The 19,237-nt window shown below is 41.8% G+C and overlaps 1 protein-coding gene across 1 annotated transcript in view; it reads right to left on the bottom strand.

Moving 5' to 3' along the window:
- JAM3 (junctional adhesion molecule 3) overlaps nucleotides 1–18,067 on the bottom strand; it is an 80,464-nt gene extending 62,397 nt beyond the window's left edge. The window contains 2 exon segments of the mRNA XM_055273828.2: nucleotides 17,858–18,010; nucleotides 18,013–18,067. Of these exon segments, the coding sequence (XP_055129803.1) occupies nucleotides 17,858–18,010; nucleotides 18,013–18,067 (208 nt within the window).
- Nucleotides 18,068–19,237: the final 1,170 nt, after the last annotated feature.

Here is a 19,237-nt window from a genome sequence, read left to right as displayed (position 1 = left end):
CTCATTCATTCTTAATAGCTATTTATTTAATAAGCTGTTTATTTTGTATGTAAACTCACTGATTTGTACTGGCAGCTCCTTTACTTGAAAATATGCTGGAATTTCCACTAAAACCTCTTATTATTCAAAGTTTGCTAGTTCAGGCATGAAAATTTCCCCTAGGCAGGGGAGGTCTAATCTTTTCTACAAATATCACTGAACCACTTTTTAAATCCAAGAATGTCAAAGATAAATTTTTCTTCTTTACTCATGAAACTTAAAACCAGATTTTTGTTTTCTTTAAAAAAAAAAAAATCCAGGATAATCATCTGTCCTCTAGATAAAATATTTTTCCAATATAGGACAACAGATTTTAAAACTTGCTATCTCATCTAACTAAGCCATAAGGGGAGCTTTTTTAAGAGGTTATTGTAAATTAGAATTGTAACCTATAGTTTTGAAGAACCAGAGGATTCATGATACTTCAGAACTCAGAAGGAATAAAGCAAAGCAGAGAATAATATTTTATATTTGCATAATATTTTATAACTTAAAATTCTGTTTACACACAATCTTACTTGGTCCTTGTAATGATTCCGTAAAGTGGGAATTTATAATCACCTCTCTACAGTTTAAGAGGATAGGGCTCAAATATGTGAGGAGATTATTACAACCTCAAAACTACAAAGTATCAGCAATCAAAGAAGAACCCAGGTCTTCTAACTCCAAATTATTTTAAAATAAAGATAAAGAAACATACAAACTCATCCATGGCTTCTCATCCATCAAGGCGATAATATATTTGAACAGAAACACTTGTCAGCCCCTTCCAAAATAGCTAGTGAGGTACCTGCCCCACTCCCAAACCCACAACTAAAGAATAGAAACACCTCCTTACACTGTGATGTTCTCTCATCAACGAATATTTGTATATATATGATGTTCCAAATATTACGCTACACAGAAGACAAGCTTCCCGTCCTCAAGTCACAGACTATTTAGAGCCAAGATACACACAGAGGAATTGCATATTGCCATTAAAGATTTAAAGTAGTAGGTCAATACAACAACAAATGATATGATTCAAGGAAGACTATGACTGGGGTAGTCATAGTGGAGCCCCCAACAGGAAAACAAACATAAAGTTAAGAATATGAAATTAGGTACAAAGAATGTTTGTTAAGAATGCGAACAGAAATCACAAAAATATTACAAATTTTAAAAGCTGGCAACACAAAACAAAATTTAGAAAAATAACAATATGTTTATTAATTCCTTAGTCTCTATAATCTTTGCTACATATTTAGGATCTTTGATCACCTCATCATATGCCCATGGTTTTGTAATACTGTCCAGGAAATAATAGTTAAGACTTTCCTTTAGTGTGGTTAATTTTAAAATTTAATATTAATAGTTTGGAATGGTTTCTACTTCATAATTAATTATTGCAAATCATGCAGAGTTTTAAGGACCACTGTTAAATCTGGGGGCATTTCAAGTTTTCTTGTAGTTTGACTAATCCTAAATACCCTTTGACACGAGAAAACTCATAACCTGGTTTTTCAACCACATCCACACTGCCATGGCATTACAGGGGCTTACACTAGCATTCACGGTAGGCCCTACAAATTCATGTTACAAACCTAGGTGAGTCAAATAAGATGGCAGAGTATTCCTGGCAGCCATTCCAACACTGAGATGCCCAGCAATAACAACTACACACAGCAGTGGCTGTGGACCACGTAAGTGATCCCACCAACTCAAACTGAATATGCTCCCAATTCAAGTTCCCTCGGCTGGGAAAAATGCCAGTGGCAATTTAATACTGCCCAACATAAAGAGAAGTATGACAGAGGGAAGAAGAGTGGAAGAAGAGAACCATCTTAACTGATCGTAGCTAAAGCATCTTATTTTGAAAATTTGAGGATACACTGCTAGGTGAAATCCAGGGCCTTGTAAGTGGTCCCTTTGTAAGCGAGGGGCTCTAAAACTGGTTAGATGAGCTTCCTTTTAAGTCTGCCTCTGAATAATTAAGAACCAAAAGAACTGTAACATAGTAGTAATGGAAGTAGTGGCAGGAGCAAGTACAGTTAGTAACAGCAAATCTCTCCCACTTATTGATGAAAAACAAAACCTACCACTGAGAACTTACTACCATGGCAGGTACTCTGCTAAGCACTTCACATGAATTAATTAACTTTAATTTTACTGTATGAATTTTAATTTTAGTGTTATTTTTGTTACTTTTAGATGCTTTGATAGGAGCTTTATATATAGTCACTATTTTGTAAAACAACCCTACAAAGCTACTTTACATTATTACTACTCTTTTATAGATAAGGAAATTGACTTCAACAATCAATGGCAGAGCTGAGATTCAAACCTCGGTCTAGCTATGCTCCTTCATGATAGGAATTCAGAAGAGGAAGAGATCACCTCAATGAAGAGATCCATTAAAAAGGCTTTACAGATAGGTATATGAAGCTGCATGTTGGGGAATGAGTTAAGAGATGAACAGAAAGACAAGATGATGACCTCCATTTGAGATAGGCCATGATAACAAAAGAAGAAAAATGGCAATGCTCAGGGTTACTCAGAATACAGTGACAGAATATATCTGCAGAGCCAAAGACCATGCTACAAATCCTGTGATCCCCCAGTAGAAAATGAATTAAAGTCTTATGACCAATTTTCTCCTTATTATGTAGCCATAAGCTTTCTTTTACATAGAAAAAAGAGAAAAAAAAGGTAATATTTCTTTAGAGTCCAATTCCATCTCCCCAATTCTCTATGAAAGGGCAGATGCAAAGAACATGCAAAGAAGTGCCTCATTTCTGTCACCTGGAAAGCCAAATCCAGTGATTTCTGCCATGATGGTAAGGTGATTTCCACTGGACACTGAGGTTTTACACCAAGCATGTCACATCGTTACTCCACTACAGAGGAGGTATAGAAAAGGACCCATCATGGAGGCTTAAAATCAGAGCCTCTAAACTCCAGCTAATTTTCTTCCTCAAGGTTTCATTAGAAGAGGTTTTTTTTTTTTGGTTTTTTTTAATGTGAGCTAAAAGATGCTGTTCACACATTAGAATAATGACAACCAAAGTTTTAATAGATTTTACTTACTTTGCACGTAGGAAACGTACTTGACAAGAAATGCACAGAGTAAAATCTGTGAGTTCAGGAGAGAGCAAAACAAAAACACTCCTCCTCAAAAAGTTACCTGACTCCGAACTCACTTGAAGGAATGTTTTTTGCAATTTGCAAACAGCATGTGGGATACTAGCCCCAGGGTAGTAAAGGAGAAAATATTTATTCTGGATTCCATAAAGTCCAAATCCCTCATCCAATGTTATAAAAACCTTCTCTCACCACTATTGCCTATGTTGGAGAGAGAAAGAGTGAGGGAGAAATAGGGAAAGAGTGGGAGCGATCTGCTGTAAATGGACACCAGAGGTAGATGAAAGAGGAATTCCACCAATTTCATCTCTGCATTTTGTTCTATTTTTCATATGCCTTAAGTCTGCACAAGCTGTACTAACAGGATGAAACACTGTGAAAATCACAGAAGTAAGCATCTCTAAAATTACATGCATAATCTGTTTTCAATTTAAATCAAAGTCTCATCTCTGACCTACCTCTAGAGAGTAACTTAAGCTGGAAATATACATAGAAAATGACCAGATGTTTGACACTAACAGTCATCATCCATAAAATAGAAAAGTCAGGCTTCAAGAGAATTCACGAAAAGAATAAATAAGAGAATAACATAATGCTTTTACATACCACTCTTGAAGTTTACATGCAGTTAGCATCTATTTCAGCAGACACTCTAAAAATGTGTCCTCTATAGGGATCTTGGGCCCTAAAGCAGGCTTCTCAACCTGAGGTGGTGCATAAATGGTCTTCTGAGAGGGTTATAAATCCCCCAAAATAGTATATAAAATTTTTCATGTATATGCATTGTATTAGTCCATTTTCGTGCTGCTGATAAAGACATACCCGAGGCTAGGCAATTTGCAAAAGAAATAGGTTTATGGTAGTTACAGTTCCACGTGGCTAGGAAGGCCTCATAATCATGGCAGAAGGTGAAAGAAACATCTCACATGGCGGCAGACAAGAGAAGAGCTTATACAGGGAAACTCCCCTTTTTGAAACCATCAGATCTCATAAAACTTACTCACTATCATGAGAACAGCACAAGAAAGACCCACCCCATGATTCCATTATCTCCCATCAGGTCCCTCCCACATTATGAGGAAATTATGGGAGCTACAAGATGAGATTTGGGTGGGTACGCAGAGCCAAACCATATTATTCCACCCCCGGCCCCTCCCAAATCTCATGTCCTCACATTTCAAAACCAATCATACCTTCCCAACAGTCCCCCAAAAAGTTTAGCTCATTTCAGCATTAATTCAGAAGTCCACAGTCCGAAGTCTCATCTGAGACAAGGCAAGTCCCTTCTGCCTATGAACCTGTAAAATCAAAAGCAAGTTAGTTACTTCCTAGATACAATGCGGTATAGGCATTAGGTAAATAAAGCCATTCCAAATGGGAGAAATTGGCCAAGACAAAGGGGCTATAGGCCCCATGCAAGTCCGAAATCCAACAAGGTAGTCAAATCTTAAAGCTCCAAAATGATCTCCTTTGACTCCAAGTCTCATATCCAGGTCACACTGATATAAGAGGTGGGTTCCCATGGTCTTGGGCAGCTCCCCACCTGTGGTTTTGCAGGATACAGCCTTGCTCCCTGCTGCTCTCACGGGCTGGTGTTGAGTGTCTGCAGCTTTTCCAGGTGCACGGTGCAAGCTGTCAGTGGATCTATCATTCTGGGGTCTGGAGGATGGTGGCCCTCTTCTCACAGCTCCACTAGGCGGTACCCCAGTAGGGACTCTGTGTGGGGGATCTGACCCCACATTTCCCTTCTGCACTGCCCTAGCAGATGTTCTCTGTGAGAGGCCCACCCCTGCAGCAAACTTCTGCCTGGACATCCAGGCATTTTCATACATCCTCTGAAATCTAGATTAAGGTTCCCAAACCTCAATTCTTGACCTTCTGTGCACTCGCAGGCTCAACACCATGTGGAAGTTGCAAGGCTTGGGGCTTGCACCCTCTGAAGCCATGGCCTCGGCTCAATGCAGGGCACTGAGTCTATAGGCAGCATACAGCACAGGGACCCTGGGCCTGGGCCTGGCCCTGGCCCATGAAACCACTTTTTCCTCCTAGGCCTCCGGGCCTGTGATGGGAGGGGTGGCTGTGAAGACATCCTACATGCCCTGGAGACATTTTCCCCATTGTCTTGGGGATTAACATTTGGCTTCTTGTTACTTATGCAAATTTCTGCAGCCAGCTTGAATTTCTCCTCAGAAAACAAGATTTCCTTTAATATCACATTGTCCAGCTGCAAATTTTCTGAACTTTTATGCTCTACTTCTCTTATAAAACTGAATGCCTTTAATGGCAATGAAGTCAACTATTGAATGTTTTCCTGCTTAGAAATTTCTTCCACTAGATACCCTAAATCATCTCTCTCAAGTTCAAAGTTGCACAAATCTCTAGGGCAGGGGCAAAATACCACCAGACTCTTAGCTAAAATATAACAAGAGTCACCTTTACTCCAGTTCCCAACAAGTTCCTAATCTCCATCTGAGACCACCTCAGCCTGGATTTCATTATCCGTATCATTATCAGCATTTTGGTAAAAACCATTCAACAAGTCTCTAGGGAGTTCCAAACTTTCCCACATTGTCTTGTCTTCTTCCGAGCCCTCCAAACTGTTCCAACCTCTGCCTGTTACCCAGTTCCAAAGTCGCTTCCACATTTTCAGGTATTTTCAGTAGTGCCCCACTCTACTGGTACCAGTTTACTCTTTTAATCTATTTTCATGCTGCTGATAAAGACATACCCGAGACTGGGCAATTTACAAAAGAAAGAGGTTTATTAGACTTAAACAGTTCCATGTGGTTGGGGAGGCCTCACAATCACGGCAGAAGGTAAAAGTCATGTCTCACATGGCAACAGACAAGAGAAGAGAGCTTGTGCAGGAAAACTCCCCTTCTCAAACCCATCAGATCTCAAGAGACTTATTAACTATCACCAGAACAGCATGGGAAAGACCCACCTCATGATTCAATTATCTCCCACTGGGTCCCTCCCACAACATGAGGAAATTATGGGAGCTACAATATTTGGGTGGGGACACAGAGCCAAACCATATCATGCATAAAAGCACTTTTTGGAAGAGTCCATAGATTTCATCTTTTCCTATGAAGTAGGCAAAACCTAAGCTATTTCACTGATGTTACCCCAAGGTCTAAAATAGTGTCTGGCAAATAAAAGATTGAGAATTTTTCTTTACTCAGCCACTGCTTTAGTGATTCACAGCAAAGGTTCTAAGCTCATTCTTTATCACCAGTGGACTTACCAGCTAGACCAAATATGGTCAGAGTGAAAACTTCATATCTGATGCTTAGAAATCAGATTGAATTAAAAATAACAACCCAACCAATTGGTTATCCATTTTTTCTTCATGGTAAACAAACACAGGAATTCTTAAACACTAGATCTAGTAAGTAAAGCTGTAGATTTAAAAAACAAAAACAAAAACAAAAAACGAACAAAACAAAACAAACAAAAATGAGGGTTCTGAATAAATTTTTCCAACCTCTCACAAACACAGGAATTCTTAAACACTAGATCTAGTAAGTAAAGCTGTAGATTTAAAAAACAAAACAAAAAAAGAACAAAACAAAACAAACAAAAATGAGGGTTCTGAATAAATTTTTCCAACCTCTCACGATGGAGGAAGGCTTCAAACCAAGTTTACCTGGCTACAAAACACACCTAAATTTTCAGAAGAGGAAGATATTTCTGTTGACTACATTTTCAAAACCTTCAAATGCAATTATAATTAACAAATATGAACTAATTCAATTAATCAGTTACAAATTATATGCCTACAAAGTCACTCCTTTGGATCTACAACTCATATATCTAAGGTGGGTTATATAATAAAGGGAAAGAAATGTGGATGTTTTGGTGGTAGTGTGAGAGAGGTGGGGTTTAAATTACTTTCAAGTGATTTGGATTACAACCAATATTATTTCCCCAAGGTCCAAAAAATGAATCACATGCAAAGCTAGGAAATGAATCCAAAATGCCTAACACCCACGATATTGTGCACTTTTTTTCACCCAGAAAACTATCTGAAAGGCTGCAAACAACGGAGCCTTCCAGAGATGCAGTGGGTGGTTTTGGTCCACCCAAGTACATCGGATGGCACCTTTCAGTAAACCAGCACTTCATCCTGTGGAGAATGGAATCCAGATTTCAGCTGGAAAGCTCAGTAAAGTTATCTTTGTATTTTGTCCCTGAATGTCTTCATCTATAGCTGTTACTAGTAGACTAAGTAGGTGCTGTTTCAGGTGGCTACTTATATAACTATAATTCTCCAAAGTTTAAGTTAATGATAGATGTTTGCTTTTCAGACAAACTAATTCAAGGACAGAGATTAGAGCTGTAGGGTTGGGTATATTTTTTAAGTAACAGAGCCCCATCCTTAAAGCAGTGATTCTTAGTGAGAGGCATACAACCCCAACCCTCAAGAATATCAGAACTTCCTGGGGGTGTATGCAATGAAAAAAAAAAAAAAAATATTTGAGTTCATAATTTTTTTCTGTTTTGAAACAGAGTTTCCCTCTTATTGCCCAGGCTGGAGTACAATGGCATGATCTCGGCTCACCACAACCTCCACCTCCCAGGTTCAAGCAATTCTCCTGCCTCAGCCTCCCGAGTAGCTGGGATTACAGGCGCATGTCACCATACCAGGCTAATTTTTTTATTTTTGGTAGTGACAGGGTTTCTTCATGTTGGTCAGGCTGGTCTCGAACTCCCGACCTCAGGTGATCCACCCGCCTTGGCCTCCCAAAGTGCTGGGATTACAGGCGTAAGCCACTGCGCTTGGCCCATAATTTTGTATTTAAAAAAGGAAAACAGAAACATTACCCTTACAACAAGAACACTTAAAGAAGGGTGTGTGACTCTTCCATTAGGAGAGGGGGAACAGGTGAAGTAAAGTTGCAATTCCTGTTTTCACAAGTGCAGCTGATTAGATGCCCTGGAAGGCCCTTCTGCTCCAACAACAAGATCCCACATAAGTCATGGTTTTTATTCCATGTCTCACAAGGAAGTCAGGGAAATCTTTAAAAGGACAAACGAATATAGCTGTAGGCTAAAACCAGAGAGCAGAAAGATGGGTAGGAGTGTTAAACTGAGAGCAAAGGGTCATTTTAATACTTCAGTGGGCCAGGGGCGGTGGCTCACGCCTGTAATCCCAGCATTTTGGGAGGCTGAGGCAGGTGGATCACCTGAGGTCAGGAGTTTGAGACTAGCCTGGCCAACATGGCAAAAGCCCGTCTCTATAAAAATACAAAAATTAGCCGGGCGTGGTGGCACATGCCTGTAATCCCAGCTACTCAGGAGGCTGAGGTGGGAGAATCGCTTTAACCTGGAAGGCGGTGGTTGCAGTGGGCCGAGATCATGCCACTGCACTCCAGCCTGGGCAACAGAGCGAGACTCCAACTTAAAAACAAACAAAAAAAAACACTCCAGTGGGGACACTGAGCCCTTGGACCAGCAGAAAGGTAGGCAAGAGGAAGGCAGGGCCTGAGATTTTTGAGCCCTTGGACCAGCAGAAAGGTAGGCAAGAGGAAGGCAGAGCCTGAGAATTTTAAGTAATGCCAGGGATCCTGAAAGAGCTAGTCACCCCAGAGACAGGCGCTGTCACTCAGTGGAAGGCTGCACTCTCAAGATAAAGCATCCTTGGCTGGGCGCAGTGCCTCACGCCTGTAATCCCAGCACTTTGGGAAGCCGAGGCAGGCGGATCACCTGAGGTCAGGAGTTCAAGACCAGCCTGGCCAACATGGTGAAACCCTGTCTCTACTAAAAATACAAAAATTAGCTGGGCGTGGTGGCAGGTGCCTGTTACCCCAGCTACTCAGGAGCCTGAGGCAGGAGAATCGCTTGAGGTTGCAGTGAGCCGAGATTTCCGCTGCATTCCAGCATGGGTGAAAGAGCAAAACTCCATCTCAAAAAAAAAAAAAAAGGCGCCAGCCACGGTGGCTCACACCTGTAATCCTAGCACTTTAGGAGGCTGAGGCAAGTGGATCACCTGAGGTCAAGAGTTTGAGACCAGCCTGGCCAACATGGAGAAACCCTGTCTCTACTAAAAATACAAAAATTAGCCAGGCGTGGTGGCGGCCGCCTGTAACCCCAGCTACTCGGGAGGCTGAAGCAGGAGAATCACTTGAACCCAGGAGGCAGAGGTTGCAGTGAGCCAAGATTGTGCCATTGCACTCCAGCCCGGGCAACAAGAGCAAAACTCTGTCTCAAAAAAAAAAAAAAAAAAAAAAAAAAAAAAAAAAAAAGGCATCCTTGACACACTAATATCCAGAATCTATAAGGAACTCAACAAGAAAAAGAAAAGAATAATCCCATTAAAAAGTGGGCAAGATATAAACAGATACTTCTCAAAAGACACGCGGCCAACACACATACAAAAAAATGCTCAACATCACTCACCAGAGAGATGCAAATCCAAACCACAAAGAAATGCCATCTCACACCAGTCAGAATGCCTATTAAATAATCAAAAAACAGGCCAGGTGTGGTGCCTCATGCATGTAATCCCAGCACTTTAGGAGGCCGAGGGCAGATCACCTAAAGTCAGGAGTTCAAGACCAGCCTGGCCAACACAGCAAAACCCCGTCTCTACTAAAAATGCAAAAATTAGTGGGGCGTGATGGCAGGAGGGTGTAATCCCAGCTACTTGGGAGGCTGAGGTAGGAGAATCGCTTGAACCCAAGAGGCAGAGGTTGCAGTGAGCTGAGATCGCACCACTGCACTCCAGCCTGGGAAACAGAGCAAGACTCCATTTCAAAAAAAAAAAAAAAAAAAAGCAATAGATGTTAGTGAGATTGCAAAGAAAGCTATTTGGGAGACTGAGGTAGAAGGACCACTTGAGACCAGGAGTTCTAGACCAGTGTGGGCAATATAGTGAGACCTTGTCTCTAAAAAAATTAAATAAAATAAAAAATACTTCCCCAGGTGTGGTGGTGCACACCAGTAGAAAAACAAAAGAGAAAGCATCCTTGGGTTAGGACTAGATTTTCATAGATTAATATCAACCAAATATCCATTTATAATACAAGCAAAGAAACCACCATATGTACAAGTCATAAGAAATAACAAACAACAGATTTAGATCTCCAAGAACTTCAGATATTTGAAATATCACATATGGAATACAAAACAGCTGTGCACACGTTTTAAAAATGTGAAAAGGATTAAGCCAGGCGCAGTGGCTCACACCTGTGATCCAGCACTTTGGGAGGCCAAGGCGGGCGGATCACCTGAGGTCGGGAATTCGAGACCAGCCTGACCAATATGGAGAAACCCCGTCTCTACTAAGAATACAAAAATTAGCCAGGCATGGTGGCGGCCGCCTGTAACCCCAGCCACTCCAGAGGCTGACGCAGGAGAATCGCTTGACCCCGGGAGGTGGCAGTTGTGGTGAGCCAAGATCACGCCATTGCACTCCAGCCTGGGCAACAACAGCAAAACTCCATCTCCAAAAAAAAAAAAAGAAAAGGAGTAAAAAAATTAAGCAAAAAGCAACTTGATTATAAAAAGAACCAAGAAAATTTTAGAAATGAATAATATAATTGGTAAAAAAACTCTGTGTATTGGTTAAATAATAAGTTAGATACAGTTGGAAGCAGAAGTAGTTAGCTGTAAAACAAAAATGAATAAAGAACCCAGAACAGCACAGAGAGACAAGAACGTGAAAAAATGACAGAAAAGGTTAACAGTATCGAAGGCCAGAATGTCTATGTTTAATCGCAGTCACAGAAAGAAAAAATTAAGCAGGTAGAAGCTAGGTGATATTTGAATGGGTAAGAACTGAGAATTCTCAAGAAAGAAAGAAATTCACAGGTATGCAAACCACAACATATAACAAGTAGAATAACTGAAAAGAAATTCAGGCAGGGCATGGTGGTGCATGCCTATAATCTCAGCACTTTGGGAGGCTAAGGCAGTAGGATCCCTTAAACTCAGGAGTTCAAGATCAGCCTGGGGAACATAGTAAGACTTTGTTTCTACAAAAAAATGTTTAAAAAATTAGCCAGGTGAGGCTCCAGAACCCGTGAAACAAATGTCTTATTTACGCCACCCTGTTTGTGGTATTCCGTTATAGAAACCCAAGCTCACTAAGCTCCCAGGTAGGCAATAAGCACAATGCTTATCACACAGTTGTAACTGGCAGGTGTTATTAATCATTATAACTCACTCATCCCAAAATAAAACATTTGCATTCCCAAGTCCATGCCTTTGCCCACATTATTTCCTCCACTTCCCCATCCACACCCGTCCCTCCCAAATCTATACTTAAGTCAGTCAATTATCTGTACAAGTCCAGCTCCTTTTTGAAATTCTCCTCTACCAGGTCAGCCCAGAGAGAGTAAGTGCTCTCACTTCTAAACCCACAGAATATTTACACAACAGAGCAAATGCTGCTCTGTTATTTGACTAAACTAAACTGTATGTTCCCTCTGGTAAAGGGAAGACATTATCTTAAGTTATCCTGTTTTGCCCATGGAATGCTTTACTGCCATGAAAATGGAGACTACCAAATAAATATGGATTGGCTGATTAAGTTTCAGTACCCCGACAGAGATGCTTTAAAGGAAAAACACGCCCCACCCCCGCCAAAAAAAAAAAAAAAAAAAAAAAAAAAGCAGCTGTCTTTGGATTTCTTGCATTGTCTCTAAGCTTCCAGGCAGCTGCACTTCATTCTAAAGACATTAAGTATTTTCCTTAGAGAAAGACATCCAACAGCGAAGTCCATGTTGGGCAGGAAGAAGTGATGGGGCACATCAGCTGACCGTGTGCTTCAGGAAACATCTTTCAGAGTCTAGTTTCAACAGAAGTCAATTTCACCCTGTATTTTTATCACTCAAGAGGAAGAAAACAGAGATCTTCCAGGGGCTGCCACAGAGTAGGTGCTCAATAAATTTTGGCTCGCTTTGAACAAGTGAACCAAGGCTATTACTCAGATCGTTTTGTCAGTGTGTTCAAAAAGAAGGGGGGAGGCGGGTAATCTCGGCAGCTCTCAGTTTTCCAGCTAACCATTTGCTGAGGACACCACAGCTGACTCCCCCACCCAAAAGTCAGTGTCAACTAATCTCTCAAATGAGTCACAAAGAATATATTATCAAGCAACTGAACTTACAGTCAGCCACTCACTCCTTCATCCAATGTGGCTGATATCAAGAAGCTAGAAAAAGGCACAATCCACATGCTATCATATTAAACAAACAAATTATATTTTCCCATTACTAGTGCCAAATTTAAAATTCCACTATTGTATCTACTGGACGCCAAACCAAGATGCAATTTTTTTCATTACACAAAAATCATCCTCATCAAAGAACATTTGGAAAACAGACAAAGTAATACAAGAATCAACAAGGAAAACAAAAACAAAGAAAAGCAGAAAACAATTTGCTGTAACACTTCCACTCATAAACAGCCCCTATCAACATTCTGGTTCATTTTCATCCTGTTTTTTTCCCCAAGCATAGATGTTTTGTGTAATTGTAATCATACGGTATATACTAGCATACCTGCAGCTTGTGTCACTTAAATGATATCACAAGCATTTCTCCATCTTTTTCTCCTTCTTAACCATGTAACTGCACAAAAGCAGATGGCAGAAAGATTCTGAAACTAAACCAAGTCAATAAATTATTACCATCTCTTTCTTCCACAATAACTACTGTAGTACAAACTGACACTTTTCCATAAGTTCCTAGGGCCACTAGAAATAAGACATGTTTTAAAAAATCCCTCAACACAAAGAGAGTGTTTAAGAAATGTTAACTCACTCTCAAGTGACAAAGAGAGACAAACTGAATATTTACTAGAATCACCCCGGAAAGATACAAAAAAATTAAATTCAGCCTCTGCTACCAACAAATTTTTTATTATCATTGAGAAAATACAATGCACTCACACCTAACAACTAAAGCCCAATGTAAATCGGAGTCAATTACCTCTTTAAGGGCTGGCGATGTTTTACCCATTTTGCAACCCTAGCACGCAGAACAGTGCCTGACACATCATAGATACTCAATAAATGGCTGTTGTACTAAACTGAACTAAAGACTATGATCTAAGCTTACTTAGAGATAGGAAGGATCACTGTGGGCTGTGGGCTGAGGTTGTCAAACACAGCAGATAGCATGACTATGGCAGAATTTGATTTTGGCAATAATTTTCAGGAGGAAGGCTGAACCATAGAAACCTTGGGAAACTCTGCAAATGAAAGATTACGTAAGGAAAAAATGTTCACATTGTCCTACCTCTATTAAATAGTTTGATGTTTTCATACATGCAGCACTGAAACCTCTGCTGTATGTATTAACTGCTCATGGGAAATGTAATATATAACACATAACAGATACTACTTAAAACCAAAAGAAACACACCAACACAAAACACTACAGCATTCCTGGGACATCAGAAACAAGGGCTAACTCTCAGGAAGCTTTCTGTGTGCCATGCCAAGAAGCAAAGAGACAGTCAATTAAGGCTTTAGCTCTCCATATAGAGTACCACAGTGGATACTGTCCTTGCTAAACTAGGTGTAAAAGAATGTGCTTACCAAAACTTTCTTTCAGGATCTCTTTACACTCCAGTGAAGCTATTTGCATATACTGCTAGAATTCTGAGAGTACATACAAAGATCTGAAATTTGCATTCAACTTTGACTGCATAACATTCACACCACCTGACTATAAACATATCTTTTTTTTCCCCCCTAGATGGAGTTTCACTCTTGTATCCCAGGCAAGAGAGCAGTGGCGCAATCTCAGCCCACTGCAACCTCTGCCTCCCGGGTTAAAGCGATTCTCCTGCCTCAGCCTCCAGAGTAGCTGGGACTACAGGCAAGCACCACCACGACCGGCTAATTTTTGTATTTTTAGTAGAGACAGGGTTTCACCATGTTGGCCAAGATGTTCTTGATCTCCTGACCTTGTGATCCGCCCACCTCGGCTTCCCAAAGTGCTGGTGTGAGCCACCGCGCCTGGCCAACTATAAACATATCTTAAAAGAGAATCCAGCTGGGCGCGGTGGCTCACGCCTGTAATCTCAGCACTTTGGTAGGCCAAGGCGGGCAGGTCACTTGAGGTCAGGAGTTCAAGACCAGCCTGGCCAACATGGTGAAACCCCATGTCTACTAAAAATAATACAAAAATTAGTCAGGCAAGGTGGCACGCGTCTGTAATCTCAGCTACTCGGGAGGCTGAGGCAGGAGAATGGCTTGAACCTGGGAGGCAGAGTTTTGCAGTGAGCTTTGCAGTGAGTTTTGCAGTGAGCTTTGCAGTGAGCTAAGCTCATGCCACTGCATCAGAAACTCTGTCTCAAAAAAAAAAAAAAAAAAAATCCAACTTCACCACTAGGGTATTCTTCAGCAGAGTCCATACATCCTAACTTCATGTACACGTATTTTCCTTTCTTTTATTACACTGTGCTTTTAAAAAATTCAAAGAATTTATGGAGAAGGAATGTGCTAATACCACATCTCTAACAGCTGCTAGTTGAATGTACTAAATCCACAGCTGCGTCTGTTACATTATGTGGCCATCTTACACTTGATGAACGTCTGGTTGCTTTCAAAAGAATCGATTTAAACCCACCCCATGGAGTTTAAGAACAAGTTCCATGGAGCTTAGGGGTTGTGTGGATAATTCTGCCTGAATGTAATACTGCAATTACTTATGATTAAGTATCTCTAGTACTTATCCATTCAGTCTCCTTAGCCTGAAGCACTGAAGAACAAATGCCCACCAACAAGTCACGTGGGAATGAGCAGCTGATATAAAGTACTGCATGCTTTCAAGACAGGTGTTCTTTGTTTTTTTTAAAACATACACACAAGTCTGACAATGATTATATCTGCCAGATAATTAAGAATTAGAACGACATAAAAGAATATGCCATTCTAAAAAGCGTTACTGGAGTCCAAACAAATGCAAATAAAAGAATTAAACATTTTTTCAAAAATTTCCCAGAAATTTTGATTTTCAGATTTTGATATGCTTCAACACACAAATTGTCTTATCTGAAGAATGAAAACTGTTACTGTTTTAATTCTAAATAAGGCACTTCTCTCTAGAATATCAAAGATTTGGAAACCTAACACTAATGAGTAAACAATCATTCAAAAAAGACATGTGGCATAACATTCGTAAAGCTGAACTGCACCTGTCATGAGTCAACAAAAGAATATTTTATATACAAACCACATAGTGCTGAAAACTTGATAATTTGTTTAAACTGATCCATTAAAAGAACTCCACCGTTAAATGGAATAATACAAATAACTAAAAATTGGATTAACACAAATAATGAAGGATTTCCCATTTAAAACGCACAGGATATCACTCCCGACAAGGGTCTGAATCTCTCCATACTTCTGTTTCTTCACCCACAAAAGGGCACAATAATAGTAACAACTTCTTAGAGTTATCAAGATTAAATAAACTAGTACACATTAAATTCTTGTAACAGAGCCTGGCAAAGGGTAACCACAAAAGAAATGTTTGCTATTATATCAAGAACCAAAATTTTTAAGATGAAAATAAATAGTCATAGCAATTGAGAATAATCATAAAAAATAAAAAAGACACAGTTGCCATGACTTCTGGAAGAACAGTTTTAGGGTAAGCTTAAAGCATAAACCAAATAATGGAAAAAGAGCCCCCTACTAAAAAAAAGATAGCTACACACCTTCAAAGTGGATTAATACATCCTATCACCTCAATTATTTGTCATTAGTACTAGTTTGCAAAATTTGATTCTTCCTCCTACACTCTGCACGTAAATCCCACCCCTACCAGCAAAAAAGCCACAAAACTAGTCCCTTAGGGGAAGGAAATCAGAGGTTATGTGAAGCTCTTCGCGTTTTCTAGTTTTATTAACAAACCACCACGTTGAAATTCATTCCTGAGCTAAACTGCCAAATGCTCCTGCAACAAAAACTGCAAACTTTCACGTGAACAGATCTTTTCAACAATAGAGAGTTGTTCCAGGCTGTGAATAGGACAGTGTCAGTGTGACCAACACAGCGGGTGCTGGACATTCCTGACACCCTTGTCCCCTGGCTAGCCTTTGATCCCTTATCTCCCAACTGCATTTGGTTCTGGGAATCACTTTCAGGCAAAGTATTGACTTTGCCTTGGCGTATATCATCTATACGCTAAAACTCATCTTTTGTCACGGGCCATCACGAGCATCCCATTAGCATAAAGCACCAAACACAGGAATGCTTTGTTTTCCAAAATCTGTCCACCTTCACTCCTAAACAGCCCCTCCGTGTTTTAATTTGTATATTCTGGAAAACATGATGGGATGACAGTGGCAACTCAATTAAACAATAAAACGACCTAAGAACCGAAAAAGGTCCTGGTCTGGTTACCTGCGGATGGCTGCCAGGGGAAGAGTGTGGTGTCCTGGTTTAGGTAAATATGAAGTTGAGGCTTCACTACGTACTCAGAACGCAGCCTTGGAAAGCAGACTAGACTTGACTCTGAAAATGGATTAATGAAACCTACCTCACAGAGTTGCTGAAAGGAGTAAACGAGATAATGTCTCCAAAGTGCCTAGCAGATAGCACAAGCTCACTAAACGAAAGCTATGTTAGTCCTCTGTACAACTGTCCAGGAAAATGTGGATCTAATGAGAATTCCAAACAGAAGGAAAGAAAATGGACAAAACTCTCAAGTTTATTAAAGTGTCTTGATCAAATGCCCCGAATGCTATTTCTGGATAAGGGTCTGCGTGGTCTCCTCGGCCAGGCCAGAGACAAAAAAGGTACTGGATTGATATCCATTTTATTTCTGCAAAAGAAAAGCAGTTCCTTTGTTTGTGTCAAGTCAAATGAACTGCAGATCCCCAGAGGGCTGTGACCAAGCAGCCCGCCAGGCCTCGGAGCTCTGCCTAGCTGGTCCTCAGCTACGTCCCCCGCTCACCGTCCCTTCTGGAGAGCACAGCACTGCTGCGCAGGGTCTTCCAGCAAGTTCCAGCGCCCACGCCGCAGCTGCCGCGCTCCCTCCAGAGGGCCGTGCCCACCGCCCGGGAGAGGCCCACCCGGGGGACGAGCCCACCGCCCAGCAGAGGACCCCGCCCGGGAAGAGCCCGCCCCGGGGATGACCCCCAGCCCAGCACAGGACCCGCCCGGGAGAGGCCCACCACGGGGATGACCCCCAGCCCAGCACAGGACTCGCCCGGGAGAGGCCCACCCCGGGGATGACCCCCAGCCCAGCACAGGACCCGCCCGGGAGAGGCCCACCACGGGGATGACCCCCAGCCCAGCACAGGACCCGCCCGGGAGAGGCCCACCCCGGGGATGACCCCCAGCCCAGCACAGGACCCGCCCGGGAGAGGCCCACCCCGGGGATGACCCCCCGCCCAGCACAGGACCCGCCCGGGAAGAGCCCGCCCCGGGGTCCGACGGCTGTCCGGGACCGACTCACTGCCTGGGACGGGCCCCCCACCCCAAATGAGCTCCCCGCCCAGGTCCAACTACCGGGCGTCCCAAGGCCCCCGCCCGCCTGCCCCCGCCCTAGCCAGGCCCGGGTCCCAGCCCTGGCTGCGGGGACGCGGGCGCGCGCCGCCCCTCCGGCCCGGGACCCCGGGAGCCCTCGGAGCCAGGACCGCTATTCTCGCCCGGACCGGCTCCAGCCGCTTCGGCCCGCTCTGCTTCCGTCGCCCCAGACCCTAGTCTCCCAACAGCGGAAACGCGCAAACTCACCCCTGAAAAGCAGCAGCAGGAAGAAGTCAGGCAGCCGAGCGCAGAGCCGGAGTCGCGGTGGCCGCCTCAGCGCCATGTCGAGGGGAGCTGAGGGGCCGGCGGCCGCGCGGCGCAGCTTGTAGTCCCCGCGCGCATGCGCCCAGCGTGCAGGCCCCTGCGACCCGCCCCGGTTACCATAGCGACCGCCGGGCCCAGCCGAGCCGGCACCATGGTGACAGAGGAAGCTGAAGTCTAGCTGCTTACGGATGCAGCGATGCTCTGGACCGGCACATGGGTTCTCTTTCAATGAACTTGGCGGGAGGAGAGTAAAGAAGTATGTACAAGAGTGAAGCAGGGCATATTTCTATAGCTGTAGAATAAATCCATCACAACAGGTCGGAGAAGGAACGCTCCTTTAAAATTTGGGAAATAAAGTATTTCTTATTTTACAAATAAGGATGCAGCCCAGTTATCTTGGAAGCATTATTGCCTTCACATATTTTGGGCCCCCCAATTCCAAATTGATGGAAGGAAAAGAGCTGAAATCTGCTTAAAACATAAGCAATACATACATTATGCAGTATATAAAAGTGATGTCTTGCTAAAATAATTTATGTGGTAGATCAAAAGCATGATGGCATACCCAATAGTTTATTCTGCAGAAAAGCAGGCTAATTATTTGCTCTGATTTCTGAATACTGGGAGATGGTAAAACCAGGGAAGAACAGGTAAGATGAGGACAAACAGGAAAAATGAAGAGAAGGATAAATTAAAGCAGAAATTAGATCTAAAGAAGCAGGAGTATTTAAAGTCTCACTCAATACCACGGAAAATACTTGAAAAGCTTGTATTTTAGCAAGTATAGAAAGTACACGTCCAATGTTTCCAGAAACAGCAGTCTAGCAACAGAATTCTGAATATAATTGTTAGTAAAATAAGCCAGTTTCCAACTATTTTTAATGTTTAACTTTTTCATATACTCATGCTACTTTTTTAGTATTTTTAGTTTTCATGCAAAATAGAAGTATATTTATATATTATGTATACCAAATTTATATATGTAAATGCCAGGAAACGTGAAATAGATTGAGATTGTTGCCAAGAATATGCTTCAGTTTCCATCACTGTATAATCTTCTTTGTAAATCTTTATAACTGCTCAGATCTTTAGGTTAATTGATTACCTTCTCAAAAATCTTATAAAGACAGAATAAAAATTAAAAAATAACTCAGTTACCTACTATGATTCTGTTTGTCTTTCCTTTCATAAATCTTCTTTATGTTCCAGGTCACCATGCACTAAATCACAAGTAAAAGTGTGTAAAAGTTGTTTTATAATGGTGGCCTCTTTCCCTTTATCAAACACAAAATCAAGAAATTAAAAAGAAGAAAATTGGTCCTA

Source organism: Symphalangus syndactylus, chromosome 3 (assembly GCF_028878055.3).
Source record: "Symphalangus syndactylus isolate Jambi chromosome 3, NHGRI_mSymSyn1-v2.1_pri, whole genome shotgun sequence".
NCBI lineage: Eukaryota > Metazoa > Chordata > Mammalia > Primates > Hylobatidae > Symphalangus > Symphalangus syndactylus.
The sequence above is the reverse complement of the archived record's forward strand: the minus strand, read 5'-3'. Positions and strand labels throughout refer to the sequence as shown.